This window comes from Colletes gigas, unplaced genomic scaffold (assembly GCF_013123115.1).
Source record: "Colletes gigas isolate AHSC1104 unplaced genomic scaffold, ASM1312311v1 Colletes_gigas_Sc00006, whole genome shotgun sequence".
NCBI lineage: Eukaryota > Metazoa > Arthropoda > Insecta > Hymenoptera > Colletidae > Colletes > Colletes gigas.
In genome coordinates, this window is record NW_025106635.1 from 2,032,919 (window position 1) to 2,052,386 (window position 19,468).

The 19,468-nt window shown below is 44.8% G+C and overlaps 1 protein-coding gene across 8 annotated transcripts in view; it reads right to left on the reverse strand.

Moving 5' to 3' along the window:
* Window positions 1-19,468, reverse strand: part of LOC122395825 (disks large homolog 4) — a 292,810-nt gene that overhangs the window by 66,707 nt on the left and 206,635 nt on the right. For all 8 annotated transcript variants that reach the window (XM_043393710.1, XM_043393714.1, XM_043393711.1 and 5 more), the window contains exon 10: window positions 19,302-19,437. In XM_043393710.1, coding sequence (XP_043249645.1) covers window positions 19,302-19,437 — 136 coding nt within the window. The remainder of the gene's footprint in view (window positions 1-19,301; window positions 19,438-19,468) is intronic.

Sequence of the window (19,468 nt, forward strand, 5' to 3'; positions counted from 1 at the left end):
CGTCCTGACAATGTTGGATGACGGCCAATAATGTAAATCATGATGTCGAATGTGCGTGTCGCGTGCGTCCACTCGAAGCATGCGAACAAATTGCGTCGTCGATGCGAGAACCGCGTATTTTTCCCCCCGAACGTCGAGGGCTTTTTCGCGATGGCTAACGAACCGTTCGAGCGTATCCGTTGTCTTGTTTGCGGACAAATTAAATACACTCCTGATTTTCCGCCATAGCGCACTGGTTATTCATTTCGTGTCGCTGGAAAACATTTTCCGCTGGAAAAATATTAACGGTAAAGAATTTTTCTCTCAAAAGTGCGTGGAATTTTGGGGATACGTGTATTCATAAAAAATGATTTAAATTTACCCCCCAGATAAAAATACTTTTTCCAGAACGATTTGAAACTTTTTAATTTCGCCGAAAAATGTCTGCACTTATTGAATTTTTTTTTCGAAACTGGGTAAGAATTCGAGGGTATGTCTATTTACCAAAAATGGCTGAAATTGACCCCCGCAACCGAAAATAATTTTTTCAGAACGATTTGAAATTTTTTTTTTCGCCGAGAAATTTAGGCACTACCTCTTGTCGATTTTTCTTAAAAATTCAGAATTTGTTTTCGCTACCTACCTACTTCAAATTACAAGGGAATCCCACGAAGTAAACCAATTTCGACGAAATCCAACGAACGGAACAATTCCTCGACAAAGTCACTTACGAAACACATAATCACCACGGCCTTCGCAGAGTGCAATTTCGTTGAATAAAAATCACGCCACTGCAGTATGCGAGTATGAACCACAGAGGGTTAGTTCGCCTCGCTAAAATTGAACGAACCTTCCTTAAATTACAAATTCGCGATCCGGTGTTCTAATTCCTTTCGCGAATTTCGCTGCTCGAGGTATGATGCACCGATACTTTCGTCTCTGTACACTTTGCGTTAGGAACACGTTGCATTCGGTTTGACCGCGGTTTCGAGAGCACTCGCGAAATACGAAATACGGAATACGAAATACGGAATACTATTTCCTCCCGTTCGCGGCGAACGATCGACACACACGACGGTACGTGTCGTAGACTTTTCAAGAGTGCATCTCGCGTGCAACGAATGCAGCACCGTGTCGCCGGCAACTTCCGCTCGGCCTCCGCAAATATTGACACCGTCGATGCAGGTGCACACGTGCGTCTACGTCGGCCACGATTGTATCTCCGACTCTCCGCGATGCAACTGTGCGCCGATATATTCGAGTGGCCGCGTCCGAGGATATTATGCGGGAAAATGCGCCTCTCCTGTGCGGCCACTGTGCCACCGCGATGAGACGCACACCTCCAAGGTGGCGGCGTTTCGATGCATACCTCCGACGATCCTTCAACTCCTCCCCTTCCCAGACTTTCGGTGCAACTCTTACGTTTCTCTAGAAAAACTCTTCCATTCGTCCAAATCCTCTTCCTCCTCAAAAATTCGACGATTCCTCGATCGTTTCTTAACTAGAAAAATCTTTGATATCTCACTTGCATCTTGTTCGATCGAATTGTTTAATTCTTTAATTGCTTCTTGTTTACGCGAACTCCTAACTTCTCCATTTGCTTTTTCTCTGTAAAAATTCTTGATTATTTGATGGGATTTTATTCGTTCATTGACCAAAGGAATATGTTTCTTCCTCTATTACTACATTATTTAAAAAGGATTCTTCATTCCTTTTGTTTGAAAAAATTCTTCAAATTTCTACTCGTTTTTATTCGAAGGAATTTTTGTTTCATTCCACTCTCGTTTGAAAAAATTCTATGACCCACTGCTTTTGTTTAACAAATCTTGCTTTTCATACCTTCGTCTTGTACCAGAAAAAAGTACTTCGACTTTTCCACTTGCCTCTGAACAAATTATTCCGCGTTCCAGTTGCCTCCTGCATGAAAAAATTAATTTCACTGGGTCTTGAGCCCAAAAAGATTTTTCCTTTACCTCTTGCCACTTCTCTGCAAAAATTCTTTGACTCTCTGCTTGACTTTTGCCTGAAAAAGATACTTTCTTTCCACTTGTCTCTCGTTAAAACAAATACGGAGTTCCCACTTGTCCGGGAGATTGTTTCTTCTCAATTAGCTGCGATTCGGAAACTTTCTCTACGAACCACTCGTCCCTTGGAACGATTCTTCAAAGTTTTCGAAACGTCTCTTATTGTAATTCTACGATTTTTCACGATAATTGGACGAATCGAAATTTAATGTTGCAATTTTCCTTGTTTGCGTTCAAGTTGCGGTGAGTTAAATTGCATACTTGGCATCGTCTCCTCCGTCAACGGTAGTAATTAATCAAAAGGAAGGGAACCGGTAACTTCTTCGTCGTAGGAAGTAAATTAAACTCTTATTGAACTCGCGCGTCTGTTCCAGTTTCGCTGTACGGGAAGGTAAATCATGTTCTGGCCGTGTGCGTTGCATTAATCATGGTCGTTGAAGAACTTTCTGTTTCTTTTTGCACGTATGGTCCCGCAGCTTCTTTTTATCAATGTATCCAACGGATATGCAAATGTGCCTACCGATCGAAAACGTGGGTACACGTGGTCTGTTTATCACATTTAGGTTTACTATTTAAGAGGTTGTTAAAAATCGTCGATATCCTGACACAATAACAGTCTGCATAATGAGTCCTTCGCGTGCTCGAAGTTTAATAGGCACGATCTACATTTCATCTCGCATTCGCAGGCGACACGGTGCAATCCAAACTTTCGATTAGTAGCGTGCATTAACACTCGCAAGACACGCCGGAGTCGAGAGATTCGCAAAAACGACGCGAAGTTAACAGCAGCCAAAGTTTGGGCGAACACAAAATTTAGATTCGTTCGTGATCCAGCTCTCAAAAAATTGTTACATTTTACCAGCGATTAAAGAAAACATTTCGAAAGCAAGAACTGCACGATTCTGTACGAAGCTGCGTGCATACGTGCTTTGATAATTTCGAGTACGAGGAATAAGGAGAGTCGAATTTCTCGCGAAGCACGAATGGTCGTCCGTAAAAAGAAAACGGCAGCAGTTATAACCGCGGAGACGTGTCTGGACGCGAGAACGGGATGCTCGCGTGGCAGGTATTAATAAATAGTATTTGCTCTTATCACGAGCACACTCTTGCTACCGGTGGACGTTATCGACGATTGCACTCGTGCACGGCGTTTTTCGCACGAACGGGCGCGATCCAGCGATCGAGGCTGGTCCGAGAAGGGACGGAAACACGTATGACGAGAGAAAGCCGGACGGGCAAAAGGGTGGAGATAAGGACGGGAGAAAGGGTTCGACGACGCGTAACGCGAAAACGAAATCTCGAGAAGTATCGAGGCGACGCGTATTTCAAGCGAACGAGAGGTGGTCGTTCCGTTCCACCTCGTCGTTGTCGTTTTCTGACTCGCTTACAAGTCCGTAGCGTCTCTTAACGGAGACAGAGACCCGGGAGAGGAGAGGGAATACGTAGACCAGCGACGATTACGAATGCAATTCGCGTGGAGCGCGCGACGCCCTCCTAGATCCGACGTCCCTTTCCACCTTTTTTCCCCTGGGATCCCGACGTTCCTCATTTTGCAAGGAAATTCAATCGAAGACCCGTCTTCGTCACGCAATCTGGGTTAACTCTGGAAACACCGAGCACACCGGTCGTCCCGTTCGACGACAGCAGTGGGGGGCACTCGTCGAGCCCACCCACGCTTTATTATTATTAGTATTGAATGGGACGATGCTTCGATACCAGAACCACCGGCGAGTTATACTCGTTTCTACCGGGACGGACCGAAGAAAACAAACATCATGACTCGAGATTGCGATTTTTAACATTAGATTTATGGACATTAATTGCACGAAAGCCTTCACGTTGAGGATTAAATTGAAATAATTTTCCTTTTATTTGAAATGTAGATTGTATCATCGCATCGATCAAATTTAAGATACATTGATAATGTAGTATGGAAACTAACAACCATCGATCTAGTGTTAAACGTATAAATATTAAGAAATTAGAATCGAGAGAAAAGAAGAAATTAATTATAATAATTGATATAATAATTGATACTAAATTACCCTGATTAATTTTTGTATGGGTCCTGCATGTTGTATATAATAAAAATATTCTCCCTTTTCTGCTGCCTTTTTATTATTAATCGTAGACGGCGTAAATGGAAAGTTCATTGACTAGTTGACAGACGCGGTGGGTGAAAGTATCAACGAGCCGGCATGGCGGATAAGGGTTCCATTCATGCGACTGAAATAGTCGTATGTAAATGGAAATCTCAGAGAGCGTTTCCGTTCTTTCCCATTCTTGCTACAAGTGCATCGAATTGTTTCGAATTTTTCAACCTTGTGCATCTCCAATCGACTGAAATAATATTACGTTCAATTTTAACATTATCGTAACATTATTCATATTCTCCGGTGATTTTCTAATAAATCGAGTCGTATAAATACACCATAACAAAAAAAAATTGAATAAAATGTCTGACCCTGAACGAGATCTGCTACTACTGTCAGAATTTCCTCCAATACACTTGGTACACGATCTAAAACGAAACAGATTTATACGCACGAATCAGTTTACCCTAACGATTTCTTGCAACATATAATTGTATAATTGCAGGTCCCCTTAACTCGGTTACTTAAATGACCCGACTCGAAGATAGTAATTGGATATGGGTTGGGCACCTGGCCGATTAATAACAGACATTCTTACCTTCAAATAAAACATTCATAACGCAGACCTACTTACGCCCATACGACTACGACTATGATTGATAACGGAAGAGAGCAAGAAGTATCAAACGCTCCAGTAAATGTAATTTTGTCCCACGGACCATTTATATTCTGTACGGCAAAAATTACTCGGAATGGGGTTAAAATGATGAATCGTTTGATACCTGTTAACCTCAGGGACGAATTACTTTGCTTTCACTTGTACTCTAACCCACAATATCTGCACATCTTGTGATCATTTAATTCTCTGAGGATTTCCTCGATCAGAGGAAAAATAAAATTCGTATCAAAGAGGTTCCCCATGAGACAAGGACCTGGAGGTGGTACGAAGGTAAAAATGGAGAAGTGTCTCTGGTTATCCTAGCGTAATTGAGAAACAGTCGTAAATCAAGCGCGGACGCGCGACAGTGGAAGGCAGCCCCGAACACCATGATCGAAAACTTTCTATCCCTCCGTTATAATAACGGTATAACGACTGCAACGAGCAAGGCGTCACGCTCGCTTATATTTCTACGACTATCGATACTGGAAGAATAGCAGGAAGTCGACAACCGCGACGGCGGTCAAATACGAAATACAAGCGACGGTCGGGCAAGTGTGCAAAGCCAGATGATAAGCATTCCGATGCGTCCTTTGAATCACGTAACGAAGACACGTAGCCAATGGCCACGCCATTTCCCTTCCATCGGCGTCGGCGTATTCCCTCCGCCGCGATCCTCTTTTTATCTTTTTATGTAAACGCGTGAATGCGCGAACGCGCGGAATGATTCATTGGGAGGCGAATACCAGGATTTCCTCGGCGGATCGTTCGTCGCAGAAGTCGGCTCATTAAAACGCCGATCAGACAACAATGCTTAACCGCGGAGAATTATGTAGGCAGAAAAGTAATCGTACGATTGGATCATTGGACTCGAGAGTTCAAAAGACTGCGCATGCACTTAACTCGCGATCTAAACGACTTATACCAATTCAGAATACAAAGACTCGGGGACGAATAAAAATTTACTGGATTCCTGGGATGCAAAGATTATTAATAACAGTTGTATAAAATGGAGTCGATAGATAATTGTCACGATCAACGAACTATTCACGCTATCTGAACACCAATTATTTGATGAAAATTTAAAAGACTGTAACGATAAAATAGAAAGCAACGAGCGAGCAAGTGGAAGCTGGAAACCGTGAATCTGCTTTTCGACGATTTCAGCGCGAGTAATTAAAATCTCCATTCATAATTACATCAAGAATTAAAATTAGAAGCAGATAGAAGGTCGCGATCGGAACGTAACGCGAATCTTATTGTTCCTCTGTGGGACAGCTCGTTCGAAGGAATGATCTGCGCGCCAGAAACAGCGTATCGGCTCTGTATGCGTTTCGTGACACAGTTCGCCACAATGCTGCACATTAATCGCATAACAGTTCGTTGCGCAACCGGCTCTTCCCATTGTGTCTGTGAATTGCACGCGCGCGTCTATCGTCTCCGGGTGCCATCGACGATATATAATGGTCTTTTGTCTTTTTTTAGCCTGCGGAACGAAAGTGTGAACGATGCGCGACTTGGGTACACGGTATTCCAAGGAATACCATCGCGACTTCGCTTACACAATCTCAATGTTGTACTCGCGTCCATTGTGTTTCGAACAACACGAGTTACAAGGGTGTAGGTCGTTTCTGTGATCGATCGAACAACGCTTAGAAATTGTATTAGATCGTGCAGAAAATTCTGTCAGTTTTGCATGCACAACTGGGTTTTCGATTTCTCGATTTATATCTGTTAGGACGAGATATGATATCTATAATATTGGAACATAAAGGAAAGATCTAGCTAGTGAGAAAGAACAATTTTTGGGAGGATTGAACATCACGCTTCAACGCGAGCAGAACGTCTTATTGTTTTTCCCCTCCCGACACGAAGCGAATTTTCATAGAATAGTTTAATCGGATAAAAGAATTAGTTGAAATTAAAAAGTTTCGAGCGAGCAGCATGACAGGGGCTGGGAATGGTTGTTCCACGGTCGTCAAGTTTTCTTGCCCCGTAACAAAGTTTCGTCGGATCGACGAAGGGGTTGTTTCCCAACAACAGCCTCATCCGGTTCGCTGAACAAGCTGTCGGGGCGCAGTTATGCTCGAGCCAAATCAGGATCTCCTCGCTCGACGAGGGTTAATTTCGTTATCCGCCAAGTGTTTGTCCACCAGGGTCGTTGTCACGGAGATGAACGACCGTCTAGGTGCGACCAACCAACGACGACGCCGTTCAACGAAAATTTTAACGTCCTTCTGGCTGCGTCGAGATAATTGCAGCCTGTTTACTGGCGGGGGATCACGAGCGGGCGTGCAAACGGCACGGTTTTTGCGATACCCTGGGGACGATTTTATTCGACGGGGGCTTTTTCATTCGCCGCGAACGACAAACACGACGAGCCTCGCGATAGACGCAAAATACCAATCAATCGTTTTCAGTTAAACGTCAATGAACGAGGACGTCAAAGGGTCCGCTCGTGTAAATTATACGAAACGATCATTTGATTCGCCCGTGAAACGATAACGTTACAGAGGGAAAAATCTATGAAAGACCTTTCGAAATCGTGAAATTCGGCGATTTTGTTTTCAGTGAAAACAGTATCGTCGATCAAGGTCGATGTATCGAGCCCTTTCCCAATGGGAACGTACGAGGAATATTGAAATGGACAGGAGTCGAAACACGATGGTTTCGATTGCATCCTGTTATTTATTTGTTACGCTGTAGCTGCCAATAAAGATGAATTAAATTACGAGAAATGTTTTATAGAATTTTGTTGGTGTTCGGTTTGCTAGGTATATGGTTAATGGTGATCCACGGACATCTTTCTATTGATAAACTTTAATAGAGGGACAGACTGGCGGTTGTCTACCGCATTGTCCGACGTGTTCCCGGAGTTCTGCTCTCAAGAGGAATAGACGAACTTCTCCACGGGTAAACTTGTTTAATGAACGAACAAGGAGTGTCTGTCCACGGTCTGGCAAATCGTCGGCAACCCCGGCGAGTCAGCATTCAGACAGAATTGCCGGGCAACGAGATTTCGCTAACTTCGCGAATCATAGTCGCCGAATGGATCTTTTCACCCTGTGTCACAACCTTGCGGCGGCGCACGATGTTTCACCGCGTGTCCCTCGCAACTGCGGCAAACTTATCTAATATAATTTCAGAACAGCCCGGGTATCGGGTGGACGGAGAGTTCAAACGAAAGGTGAAACGGTTATCTCGTTGTTCTCGGGTTAACGCGGGCGTCAACGCGCTGTAAACGGATCGGACTGATGCTAAACTGCTCTGTAACAGAGATTAGAAGAATCGTGACCTACTCTTGCGGCGCACTGATAGGAACTAAAACTCAATGACGATCGTGATATTGATGTTTGGGCAAAAATCTTCGTCGCGAATCAGACTCGTCAAAGTAGGGGAAGGGATCGATAAGCTTGCGCGTAAGACGAACATATCGATGCAAAGTTGATGCAAAATTCAAACAATAATATAACAAAATAGCTGTATTTACGATTCAAAATAAATTCCGCGTTAAATGCAAAAAATTTGTCGAGCTCGTGGAATCGTGTACGACAAGTAATTTGCGACGAACCGAACAATCGAACGGCTGAAAGAGTCGTTGAATTTCTATTCTTTCCCTGACCAGAATAATACGTAACCGGTTAATAGAACAAGTGATCCTCCATCGTAAGAAGTTCGCGTGCATTCAATTTCCGCGGAAGTACAAGAAATGCAAGAAAAGAAACCCGACTCTATATTTTCAACGAGTCGGAGGGCAGAAAAAGAAGTTTCCCAACGTTGCGAAATAAAATATTGAACCGGCTCGCCGACGTTATCGACTTTCAGAAAACATAACGGTCGTAAAATCTGCGGAAACAGTCTTTGCGCTCGTCGACCGGGTAAAGTAACGCTTTGTACTTTCTACACGTAACTCAGAGCCCCATGAAATGGACTTCGCCAAGATAGAGGTGTCGCGTAACGAGAGTGCGATTTAAACATTCCGCGACGACCGCGCGATTAAGGGGGAATAGGAATAATTCAGTCGAGCGCGTTGCTGTTACGCGCGGTTCTAAACCGACACACGCTGTAAAAATTGAAATTGCCGCGGGATTACATGTTTATTAAGGTCGTGCGGTGTTTCGTACGTCTCGCACGTAACCGCGGACCCGTAAAGTCACTCGGACTGAAATAAAGGGCACGTGGGTATCCTTTTACTGCTGACGATCCCATTCCCCCGTGGCCACTGAGGGCTGTCGTCGTCATACATTTTCTTCTTGTCGTTCAACAGAACGTAAACGCCGCGTTAAAACGAACTCCGCTGGAACGACTCAATGCTACGCGAACCCAACCAGAATTCTCGATACATCGATATACGTAGCACGATTCGAATTAAACTTAAGCTTCTTTGGGTCGTGCGTCGACTAAACATCGTACGATACGATAATATAGTCCTTGGGAACTTTTGGGTATACAGCGTCGAAGTAAATGTGAAGATAAACATAGAAGACAGCATAAATTATAGTAGTGAGTGTAGTCATTGGATAGGGGATGAAATGCCCTTTAAAATGAGCGTTTGTGCGAGTCGATAGCTTTATTAGTTCCGGAGATATGAGGATTTTAGTTTCAAGTCGATCGGATGAGACCGAAGCGTTTGTTTACATCGCGAGGTCAATGAACTTTTTTACTACGGCCTTGCAAGGTCGTTGACCGCACGTGCTCGTAGTAACTAGGGTCACTCGGCCACTCGGTCACGTTTCGCGAGCGAGAAAGAGAGGTCCGACGCGTCAGACGGAGACAGAGATACTCGAATTAAAAAAATTACCCCTTTGCATAAATTACGATATCTCGAAAGCGGAAAGTCGGATCGTCAAAAACCAAAAACCACTTTAAAGGGGAAGCTTCACCGCTTCTAACAATACCTTAATAATTAATAAAACACTACTAGTTTCGGAACTGCACGCGTCTAAAGTTTCTAATATTTTTAATACGCGTTAATAGGCTTTCGTAAGGCGGAGAGTCGGGCGTAGCGCAATTTTAAAAATTACTACTGTCTTTACACGATGATATCTACAAAACGGATAGTCCGATCGACAAAAACCAAAAACCATTTTAAAGGGGAAGGTTTGACGCTTCTAACAATGTCTCAATTACGGAGAAATCAATGTTTATTGGCAATTGGAAACCTTGAGCAATCAGAGGGTTGATTAATCGAACTCTTTGCCTGTGATATAATTATTCAAAGTTGTTAAGCCAATTATCTTTATTAATTTCGACGAACACCAGAGACTAACGGTGGTGATTTTTTCACTTCGTCGATAGTTTTTCTCGCCGAATATGTTTGAATCCAATTAAAAGAAAGCAGCCAAGACTTACGGCGCAAGAAGGGAACAAATGTTAGAAAAAGGCGAGTAAACCAGGGCACGTCGGACGACGCGATCGCGCGAGTAAAGCCCGGGTGAAATTTCACCGGGGAAACGTCGCAAACTTATTTAAATGGGCAAACAGGAAGAGCAACGGGGAGAAGCGGGAACGTATCAAGCGTCGGACGAGAAATTTTCATAGCTCATTACGCGCGTCGACACGCGTAAAAAAACCCCGGACGGGGGCGGTAGGAGGGCGGGTGAAAAGAAAGAAAATGACCATCCTTTGAAGTCGCGGGCCCGGCTCTCGTCCGCTTTTCAAATTATACCGCGGCGAGAACGCTTCAGACGAAACCGAATCCTTTCACGTGACAAAACCAGAATAAAGCTTAACAGGCGTGTTTATGGAGAAAAAGGGAGACGGTGGCGCGAGGTGTACGGACGGGGGTGGTCGACACGAGCGACCGGGGTTGGAGGAACGGAGAAAGAGACCTGTCCGTGGCAAAGTTCTCATTTCGCGGGTATCAAAAGGGCCGCAGGTGCTGTCTGCGCTCGCCTTCTGCGCCATTGACAGCCTGGATCCTTTTGTTTCTCGCTATAAATCAATATCTGCAGATTGCTGCTGTCGCGACGCACGCCAGGTGACGTGAATTGAAACGGGAACGTTGATCTTTTCGGGAAACAAACGTACACGGAACGGCGAAATGCTACTCACTGTTCGTGAAACTAATTAATTTTACGCAAATTTACCGAGCTCGAATGAAACTTACGAGATATTGCAACCACGTGTACGATTCTCCTTTCTTTCATTGTATTTTAGAAGAATCTTTTTTACAGCCGATCGATTATATTTCAGTTTCAATTAACCCTTCGCTGATAAAGCATACATCCAACTGTCTTCTGCTGCGAAATAGTCGTACAAACTACTATCCCGACCCACATTTCCGACGACACGATCCATCAAGCTGACTAGACTTTCTCGAAAGCTCGTCACACAGACCTTTCCACCTCGACGTCATGGCGGAGCTGGCGAGTGGCCACCATTTAATTAATTCTCAATAGCGATCCGCGATTCGCGTCCAATGGAATTTCATTCGCGACGGTCCCCGCGGTGTATTTTCCACTCGAGACTCCGAATTCTCCCCCTGGATATGCTACTTTGGAAATTGTGTGCTCCTTGCATCGAGCACCGCAGACTGCAGACACGTGTCATAGCGAAAAATCTCGAGAACAGAGCACGGATAATTGCGACTCCATTGTCGCGTAAACGGAGGGCAAAATTAAGGACAGCGAGATTGGAAAGAAAGAATAAATGAAAGAAGACGTCTAGATTCGAAATGAAAATACTGCAAATCGATCGACTCTTATAGAAATTTAAAGCTTCGACCGAAAACTTACGGAAGAATTATTGAACACGTTGAATTTGAAATATTACGTCTTGATATTAATGAATGCACGAAATCAGACGGAGATCAGAAAATGTAATAGAATTCTCTTCTCGATTCATATGCAACTCGTTGGAATATTCAAGAAACGTATGAATTATTTTTTAGTCGTGGTTTCTCCAGAGTATTTAAGTCTGTTTAAAACGTTCAACGTGAATATTAACGATATTTTAGTTGTTTAGAAACAATTGGGAGTGCAGCAAACATTGTGTAGAGCCTGACAGGAACTACCACCCTCTTCCCTCTGTTGCCCTTTGTGTCACGTTCTTGGCATAACTTCCAGCTAGTTAATGAAGCACACCCGGAGCACTTGCCGCAACGATAACCGCGAACTTTGACCCTGTCGCTGGGCATAGTACGCAAATATGTGCCTCGAAAGAAACCGTTGGACGTGGGGAGGGGGAAATAATCTTTGTATTTGCTGTTCTGGTCACTGATGTTTTAGAATTGCTTTCGAAACAGTGCACGTGTTATTCCGTACGCTTTTCTAATTATTAAGTTAATTTTAGTATGCTTCGTGGTCAGAGAAACTATAATATTATGACTGGATTAGGATAAAACCACATTAAAATGTTTACGAGTAAAAATTCTTAAGTTATTTTCGTAGCGTACGACCCTTGCAATAGCTCGATAATATATAATACAATTTATAAAATAGTAATTTTGAAGCAATTTAATCGTCCGCGATAAACGCGATTGGTCTTTTTGGTGGGTGGCGTGCCGACCAATAAATCGTACATTGGAACAGAACGCCGTCTGGGAGGACATTACTGGCTCAGCAATTTCGTGGTCGAAGACGTCGAGACGCCGACGGTTGTCTCATTGAAAGAAAATCCCCGCGCGCCGATCAGCGATCGTGATTGCGGTGCATTGCTTACGGTCGCTTTGCAAACGGCAGATTTCGAATACCGACGGTGTCAGCGGTGTTTCGAGGATGCAGAATCAGCACGATGCCTCATCTCGTCGAACGAATATGCGGATCCATCGCGATCGGTTTCGACCTTCGGGCAGCGTTTTTAAAACACCGGGTCTGGGCGTCGTAAACGTTCGAGACGATCTCGTAAATTCAACCGAAGCCCATTCCATCCGAGACACCTGCGTGTCCTCGAGCCATTACACGAGGATCGAGCAAACGGAAACTCAGCACTCGTAACCACGCTTATTATCGAATACGACGTATTTAATAAAGAAAAAAGATCTAACACGTATCGCCTATTTTTTCAGCGTGTCTCGTAGCATCTATAAAAATCAGTGAAACTTTCTATTGTCTCGCTGGAGATTGAAAGTCGCGTCGTGCCCGAGGGGTTAAGTAGTGGAAAGGTTAGCGAAGCAGAAATTCACGGGAGAATGATCCAACACGGAATAAGGCTATACGAATTCAAGGAAGATTCTAAAAAAAAAGAAAAAGAAAAGGAAAACAAGGGGGAAACAAAAGGGGCGAGGGCAAGAACGAGTTAGCAGATGTATATCGTTCGGGACGACCGGCGCGAGAGAAAAGAATTCATAATGAAAAAGCAAACCGTGTCCAGGAGAACTAGCTAAACTGCAACGTTTTTTCGCGTACATTATTCAGAAGCGGTATTTTACCTAATTTTACAGCTACCGCGTAAAGAATATCCCGCGAACCGCAACTCCGTCGGGGATCAAAGCTTCGTAAGATTTCTGAAAATATTTAACAAAGCACCCCGGTCGTGAATATTCAAGGGGTTGCGTCAGCCACAGCGGCCGCGGGGTTGCAAAACCATCGGCGCGCCCCCGCCCGGGGTTTCCGTGGCTACCAAAAGAAAGGACGATGGAAAAGGACTCGAAAAAATGACGTCCGTCTCGGGGACAAGCATTTTTCCATTAAAGTCACCAGAAATAATAGCCAGACGAGAGCATGTGTAGCCCCGGACTAAGGGCGGTTTCACACCGAACAATTTCCACGTCGCAAAGGGTACTTTGCATCGAAGAATAATGGATTCCCCGGCACGAGATGATCCTCCATTATCCGGACGGGTTGAACGGGCCAGGATTTTCCGCAGGCTTCTCGCGGAGAAAAGCTCCGCGAATTTTTACCCGGCGTTCTCTTCTTTCTAAACGCGACACCCGGATCGGCCCCCATTGTTCCCGCGACTCTCTAGTTCCTGTGAGGTTTCATTCGCCATTTCTCTTTGGCCCTGTAGCGGCCACGGTTGTCGGCCAAGCAGCGTCCCGGCCACCCCTCGCACGGACGACAGGAAGGATGTTTCATTTTCTGATCTCTCGGGACACCTTTGTCCCCGGACAATCGTCTCGCGTCTACGACACGTTTCTTCGCGACGTTCGCTAATCACCGAATCGCGGTTCGAACACTTTCAAGGTACTCTGATGGCAAACTTGGCTAAAATCTGATTTGGAACAATAGACGACTCGCGGAAGACTTCGATAGATTCAACTTCTAAGCAACTTATAATAGAAATAGAATTGTATTTCTTACATAATCACCCGATAGTTTAACAGATTCATACTCCTGACACTAATTTATTTCTTCCCTCTATCGACGACTCTATTAATCGAGGAATTTAATAAAGTTGCGATAAATTCAATGCACTCTGACGCATCGTGGCTCGTTGAAACGATAACCTCCGCGGAATGAATCAGCTTGCAGCTGAAATCGGTGACGCGGAAGGCGACATTCGTCCGTATTCGGTGTTATCTTCCTCGAAGATGCAACCAGACGCGACCAAACACATCTTTGGGTGTACCAGATCGATACGAGAGATACCGCCGTATTACGTAAGCGAAACTGTCGAAAGCCAGCTAGCGAGCTCGTGACCCGGGCCAGCTTTGACCTTGGCCTGTATTCAAGACTGCAGCTACGGATGCACCTACACGAATGCATCCGCTGCGCGTGGCTGTCGCACACACAGGGAAGATTCGCGTGTGCGAGCATGCACTTTGCCAAAAAAGGCAGGCTACCGCGTTCCTCAAAACTCAGGATCGTTCGAATCGAACTTCAAAATATGTCCATTGTTATCGAACAATTTAAAATTAACGCTTTCGAACCTATCGTAATGATATTTCAAAGCTAATCATTTCGAAGACACCCCACATAAAATAAAGAATATCAATTGTTTCCATCTCTTCCTAAATTGCTTAAATAGTCATCTTAAAATATATAATAACGTAGAAAGAGTGAACAGTCCGAATTTAAGGGGAATCTGCTAAGAATTAAGTAGAATAAGAAGGCTGACCATAACATCCTTGCATCTCTGGTCCAAAAAAGAAAAATCCTACGAAGATCGAGCAATAATATTCTCCTCCAGTGGGGGGGTCTCGACGTTCTTAAATGTTGACGGGTCCTAATTTGAGTAATCCAATTACAGAAGTAAATATTGAATTTTTCCGAACAAGTTCGCCGCGAATTATTTGCACGAATTCCGCGATGAATCACTTTTGAAAGCACCTGTACGCCGAAAGGCAAACACGTTCGAGCTTTTCCGAGTTTACGTGCGCAAGTCGAGCGTCCGTGTTGGTGTGTTTGCGAGCGCGCGGGTGTATAGATCGCTGCTGGTGGCCGAGCCGCTGCAGCCGTGCCAAGAATTCGCCTCTCCCTTGCCCTCTACCCTTGCACAGAGGGTGAAGCTGACCTCAGAGTGGAGCGTCGGTGCTTTCTCGACTACCGTGCAAACCTGTGGACACGTTATAACCACCGACACGCGCCCAGAAACTTTGCAGCTTCCGGTTTCCACGGAACGCGAGAACTTTCGTTTCAGTTTCGGATCGTGGTATCCAAAAATGTCGCGGATTAAAGTTGCTCGATCTCGAGGAAGTTAGGAGCGATTGGCTTCGTTCGTAATCAAGGTCATGCAAGGTCGCGTAAACTATTCAACAGGAACACTATTTGAACATGTGCTTTCAGAGTCTAGCGAATCTTTGCAACACACAGGTATAGTTGGACATTGATTTTTACAATGGAAAATTACTGGTGTTTGAGATACCATCGTGACTTATTGATATACTTTGGTCGGGAAGGGATTAAGAAGAATTATGTAAATATTGGTATTAAAGTTGCATCGCTCAGGTGCATCCAGGATTTATGAACGCGTTTAACGAGCCAGAATACGTCAAGCCCTTCACGGATATTGCAAAGGATTAGAAAACCATAATTCCCGATGATTAAACGCCAGTTATTTACAGTAGGGATTTGCCAACGAGTCGTGCATAAGCCTAATAACCCCAGCGCCCGTTCTGTCTGGCGTAATCGACTCCGAACCGAGTGAAATTAAGTCTGAGAGCAGGAAGAAAAACATTTGCTCGACAATTAGCCATAAAACGTTAGCGCGATGAAAGTCGAGTGGGCCAAACACTAGACGCGAATGGAAGTTCAACAAGTTGATATCGAAGATGCTATTTCACCTCGAGCATATTCCAGAAATCTGTGTCAGATTCGATGCAATTTCGTTCCTAATAAATGGAAGTGTACGTAACAGGCTAAAAGCTAGAATCGACGCGCTGAAAAATGCGGTTTGTTCCTATTCCCAGGGTGGTATTTCACTCTCGTCGATCGACGTCCTCGATTGTTTTTCGGTAATGCGAGGTAAGGCGAACGCGAGACGTTCCCGCGAGGAAAACAAGTGGAAACGCGGGCGAATCAATTTGCTCGAAGAAAAGAGAGAAATCAAGGACTCCGGAGTGATATTTACACGTCTCTCGGACGACGGTTCCTGGTGTTTTTTCAAAATTACGAACCCACTGTTATTAGTCCCGATCCATTTGGAAGAAAAACACCGCGTGGCTTTTAAAACATTTTCGACGATACGTGATAAGTCCAGGTGAAAAATCGAGGAAAATGGCACTCGACGACTAAATGATCATCCCAATTGCGAAAGTCCGACTGGCCATAACGCAAGGGTTGTTTGCAACCCGTGGATAAATTACTGCCGCTGCATAATGGTTCCCGGCTAATTTACGAGGATGGCTGGAGGGGGAGAAATTAAAGTTTTTCGCGTACATTTGCGCCGATGGCCGAGGTACCGTAATAACTCGTCTCTTCCATATTCCCCTGGCCGTTCCATTCTTTCCTTGCATCCTCTTTTCCCACGCGAGAGTCTATCTTCCGGCTTCTCTTTTCCGAGGCTCGAGACACGCGAAATCCCCGTGGGCGAAATCCGATTCTTCGACCACACGGGGGTAGGGGAATGGGGCTTGAAACTTTAACCGGGAAGGAGCGAGCCACGGACGATGGAGGCGGATGAAACACGCCCTGGGTTCTGGAGAAAGAGTGGAACGAAGGAAGAACTAATTGCAGTTTTGACTACTCCGAAGAACCGCGCCGGGGAACCCGCCGTTAAATATTGCCATGAATGGAATATTTCATTAAGTAAGGCTACGCGAAAGTTTCCGCGCGCCTTGCGGGCAACGCGAGGTGTATTCCGCCTCCAGCGTCCGCGAGGATGCTCTCGATATTCGCTCCATCTCCCTCAATTATCCGTCAGACGGGAAGAATTTCCAACGAACCAAGAAACTTCGGTGTCTTGTTCGTCTACGAGTCGTCCGAGTATGAAATCTCGAGGATTTACGAGGATCTACCCAGACGTGTCTTCTCGACGTCCGTGAATTCAACGACAACCATGAACCAAAGTTTGGAAACAACTGATAGCCGTGCGAATGAGACACAGAGCTAAGGTCCTGTTTCTAACCTAACCTGTGCAGGATGCAAGTACATGTGCTTTCGGTTGCCTTGGATCTTTGGCCTTTGCGTGGCTTCGTACTCGACACATGCTCTTGTGTGACTTGAGAGCATTGTATGCAGACATTGTTATACCTTATCTGACGCAGCCACGGTGTTTAGGTCTGTCTGGTCGCTTTAGAGCCTGTTACACTGTTCCACTGTTACGCTGTTACAGAATTTTTTTTGTAACGTTAAACCGGCCATTTGAAAATGTAACTTGTAAAATTAGAGGGATCCTTTCTTAATCAGAGTATAATAATATGTCACTATATATTTTAACGAGCAACGAAGAAATTTATTAACGAATAATTTCCAATTTTGATTTGCAAAAGAATGCCCAATTACCTGTTCACCAAGATTCTAAGATGGAAACAAAATTGTGAATAGATGGTCGAAGAATAAAACATTGTTCAAAAGTTTTTTAACAGATTAATACGTTCTACAGCGTTCTATTAATATTGTTAATACAGAATTAATATTCTCCGATTCGCGACTCGTGTTCAAACATTAATACATACGGCGAAGGTGGTCGGTACTTCCGTTCCTAATCCGTGTTTATGGCGAGTACCTAAACAGCTTTGCAGATCATTCTACAAGGATTGCTAGAGACTATCTACGAGCTTATGAGATCCCCGTGGTATGGAAACGCACGATGTCAAAGCTAATGCATCTCACGACATTGTACTACAACGCGACTAACAGGATACAATAGAATCACGTGAAAAGGAAAAGCTGAACTTTTTTATCAAACGCTAATATATCGAACAGTTGATAATACGATTCGTCGCTAAAAAATTATGATTAAATTCTCTGGCTTACTTTACGTTCGAAGCTACGGACGAAACAAGAAAACTCTTTCGAAAGTAACAGGAGAATTTCGAGGCAATCTACGCGAGTGGTGGATTTCGAATATCAACCACGATGATAACCCAGAGTGTTATCCAAGAGGTTTACGACCTATCGATGTCGAGGACAGGAACATGCTGGTATCCGTTGCATACGTAATGGTCCATCTGGACTCGCATCTGGAGTGCCATAGATGCTAATTAAACGCGGAAATTACGGGTCCTGCGAAGCATTAAAACAGAACCGTCTCGAACCGAAGTCTCCCGGCGTGTTTCGATCGACGGAGGACGCGAGGGGGGGGTATTGTAAATGGTAACGAAACCCCCGAAATTCACGCGATGCTCGACTGACCTTAACCCGCGTTGTATCCGAGAGCGCACGTAGGAACGAGTGGAAGCTGGTCTGGCGCACCGGAGACTAGTAGGGGGTACATAATGTGTCCAAACCAATCCTGTCTCTGGCAGGCGGACCGATTCGATAAGCTCTTAATCCATCGGCAATTAATCCGTACAGTAGCCCACCACCGCAACCCCTTCGCTCGCTCCGCTTCCTAAACCTGCGGCCCACCCCCGAAATCACCGTTGTCTCTGTCTGGCTCCTCGAGTGGTCAGCCTCTGTTGTCCTTCTCTTTCCCGCCAGCTAATTCAACAGTCCCTGTGACTGTATAATTAACCACCGGCGGCTCGTGTGTGTTTATGCACGGAATGCGGTCCCGACTCGTCCGCGATATTCACGGACCAACGATCCCGACAATAACGAAAGACATCCCATGACCAGTTTATGGCTTGGAAACTTTCTTTCCGCGAGTGGACGCGCTCGACCAATTTTCGATATATGTACAGACTGAGTTTGGTAACTGTAACGCGTTCCTATCGAACGTGGAACAAAATCGCAGGGGGACAATTTGTATCCACTCGTTTATTGCACCCCCTGAGCAGCATTTTCTTAGCTAACTTTAGAAATTTTTCCAAAAAAAAAGAGGATGCTCAGATATTTGGGCGATTCTTTTTTAAAAGGAGCATACGTGACATATTCTGGATCCATATTTTCCAGGCGAATCGAGGGAACGAGTTTCCCGCGTGGGAGGAGGAAGGCGAACGGGAACAGTTTGCGCTCGAAGAATAAAAGAAAAGGTAGAAGAGACTTGAAAAGAGCACGGTAGGGAACATCTACTCGGTAGTTTCGTCGTAAAGAGGGGAAAGCATACTTCGAGAGAACTTACCGTGATACGTCCTCCTGAGAAACAGCTCGTGGCGTGGTTGCACCGTGAAGCGCGAGAGAAGACGCGTGACGTGATTCTTGCGAGTACGGCAGGGTCGAGTTGTTCTCCAGCGCCGACACAGAGCCATTTTGTTTTCCTGCGAAGGGAGGGGGAGGGACAAACAGAAA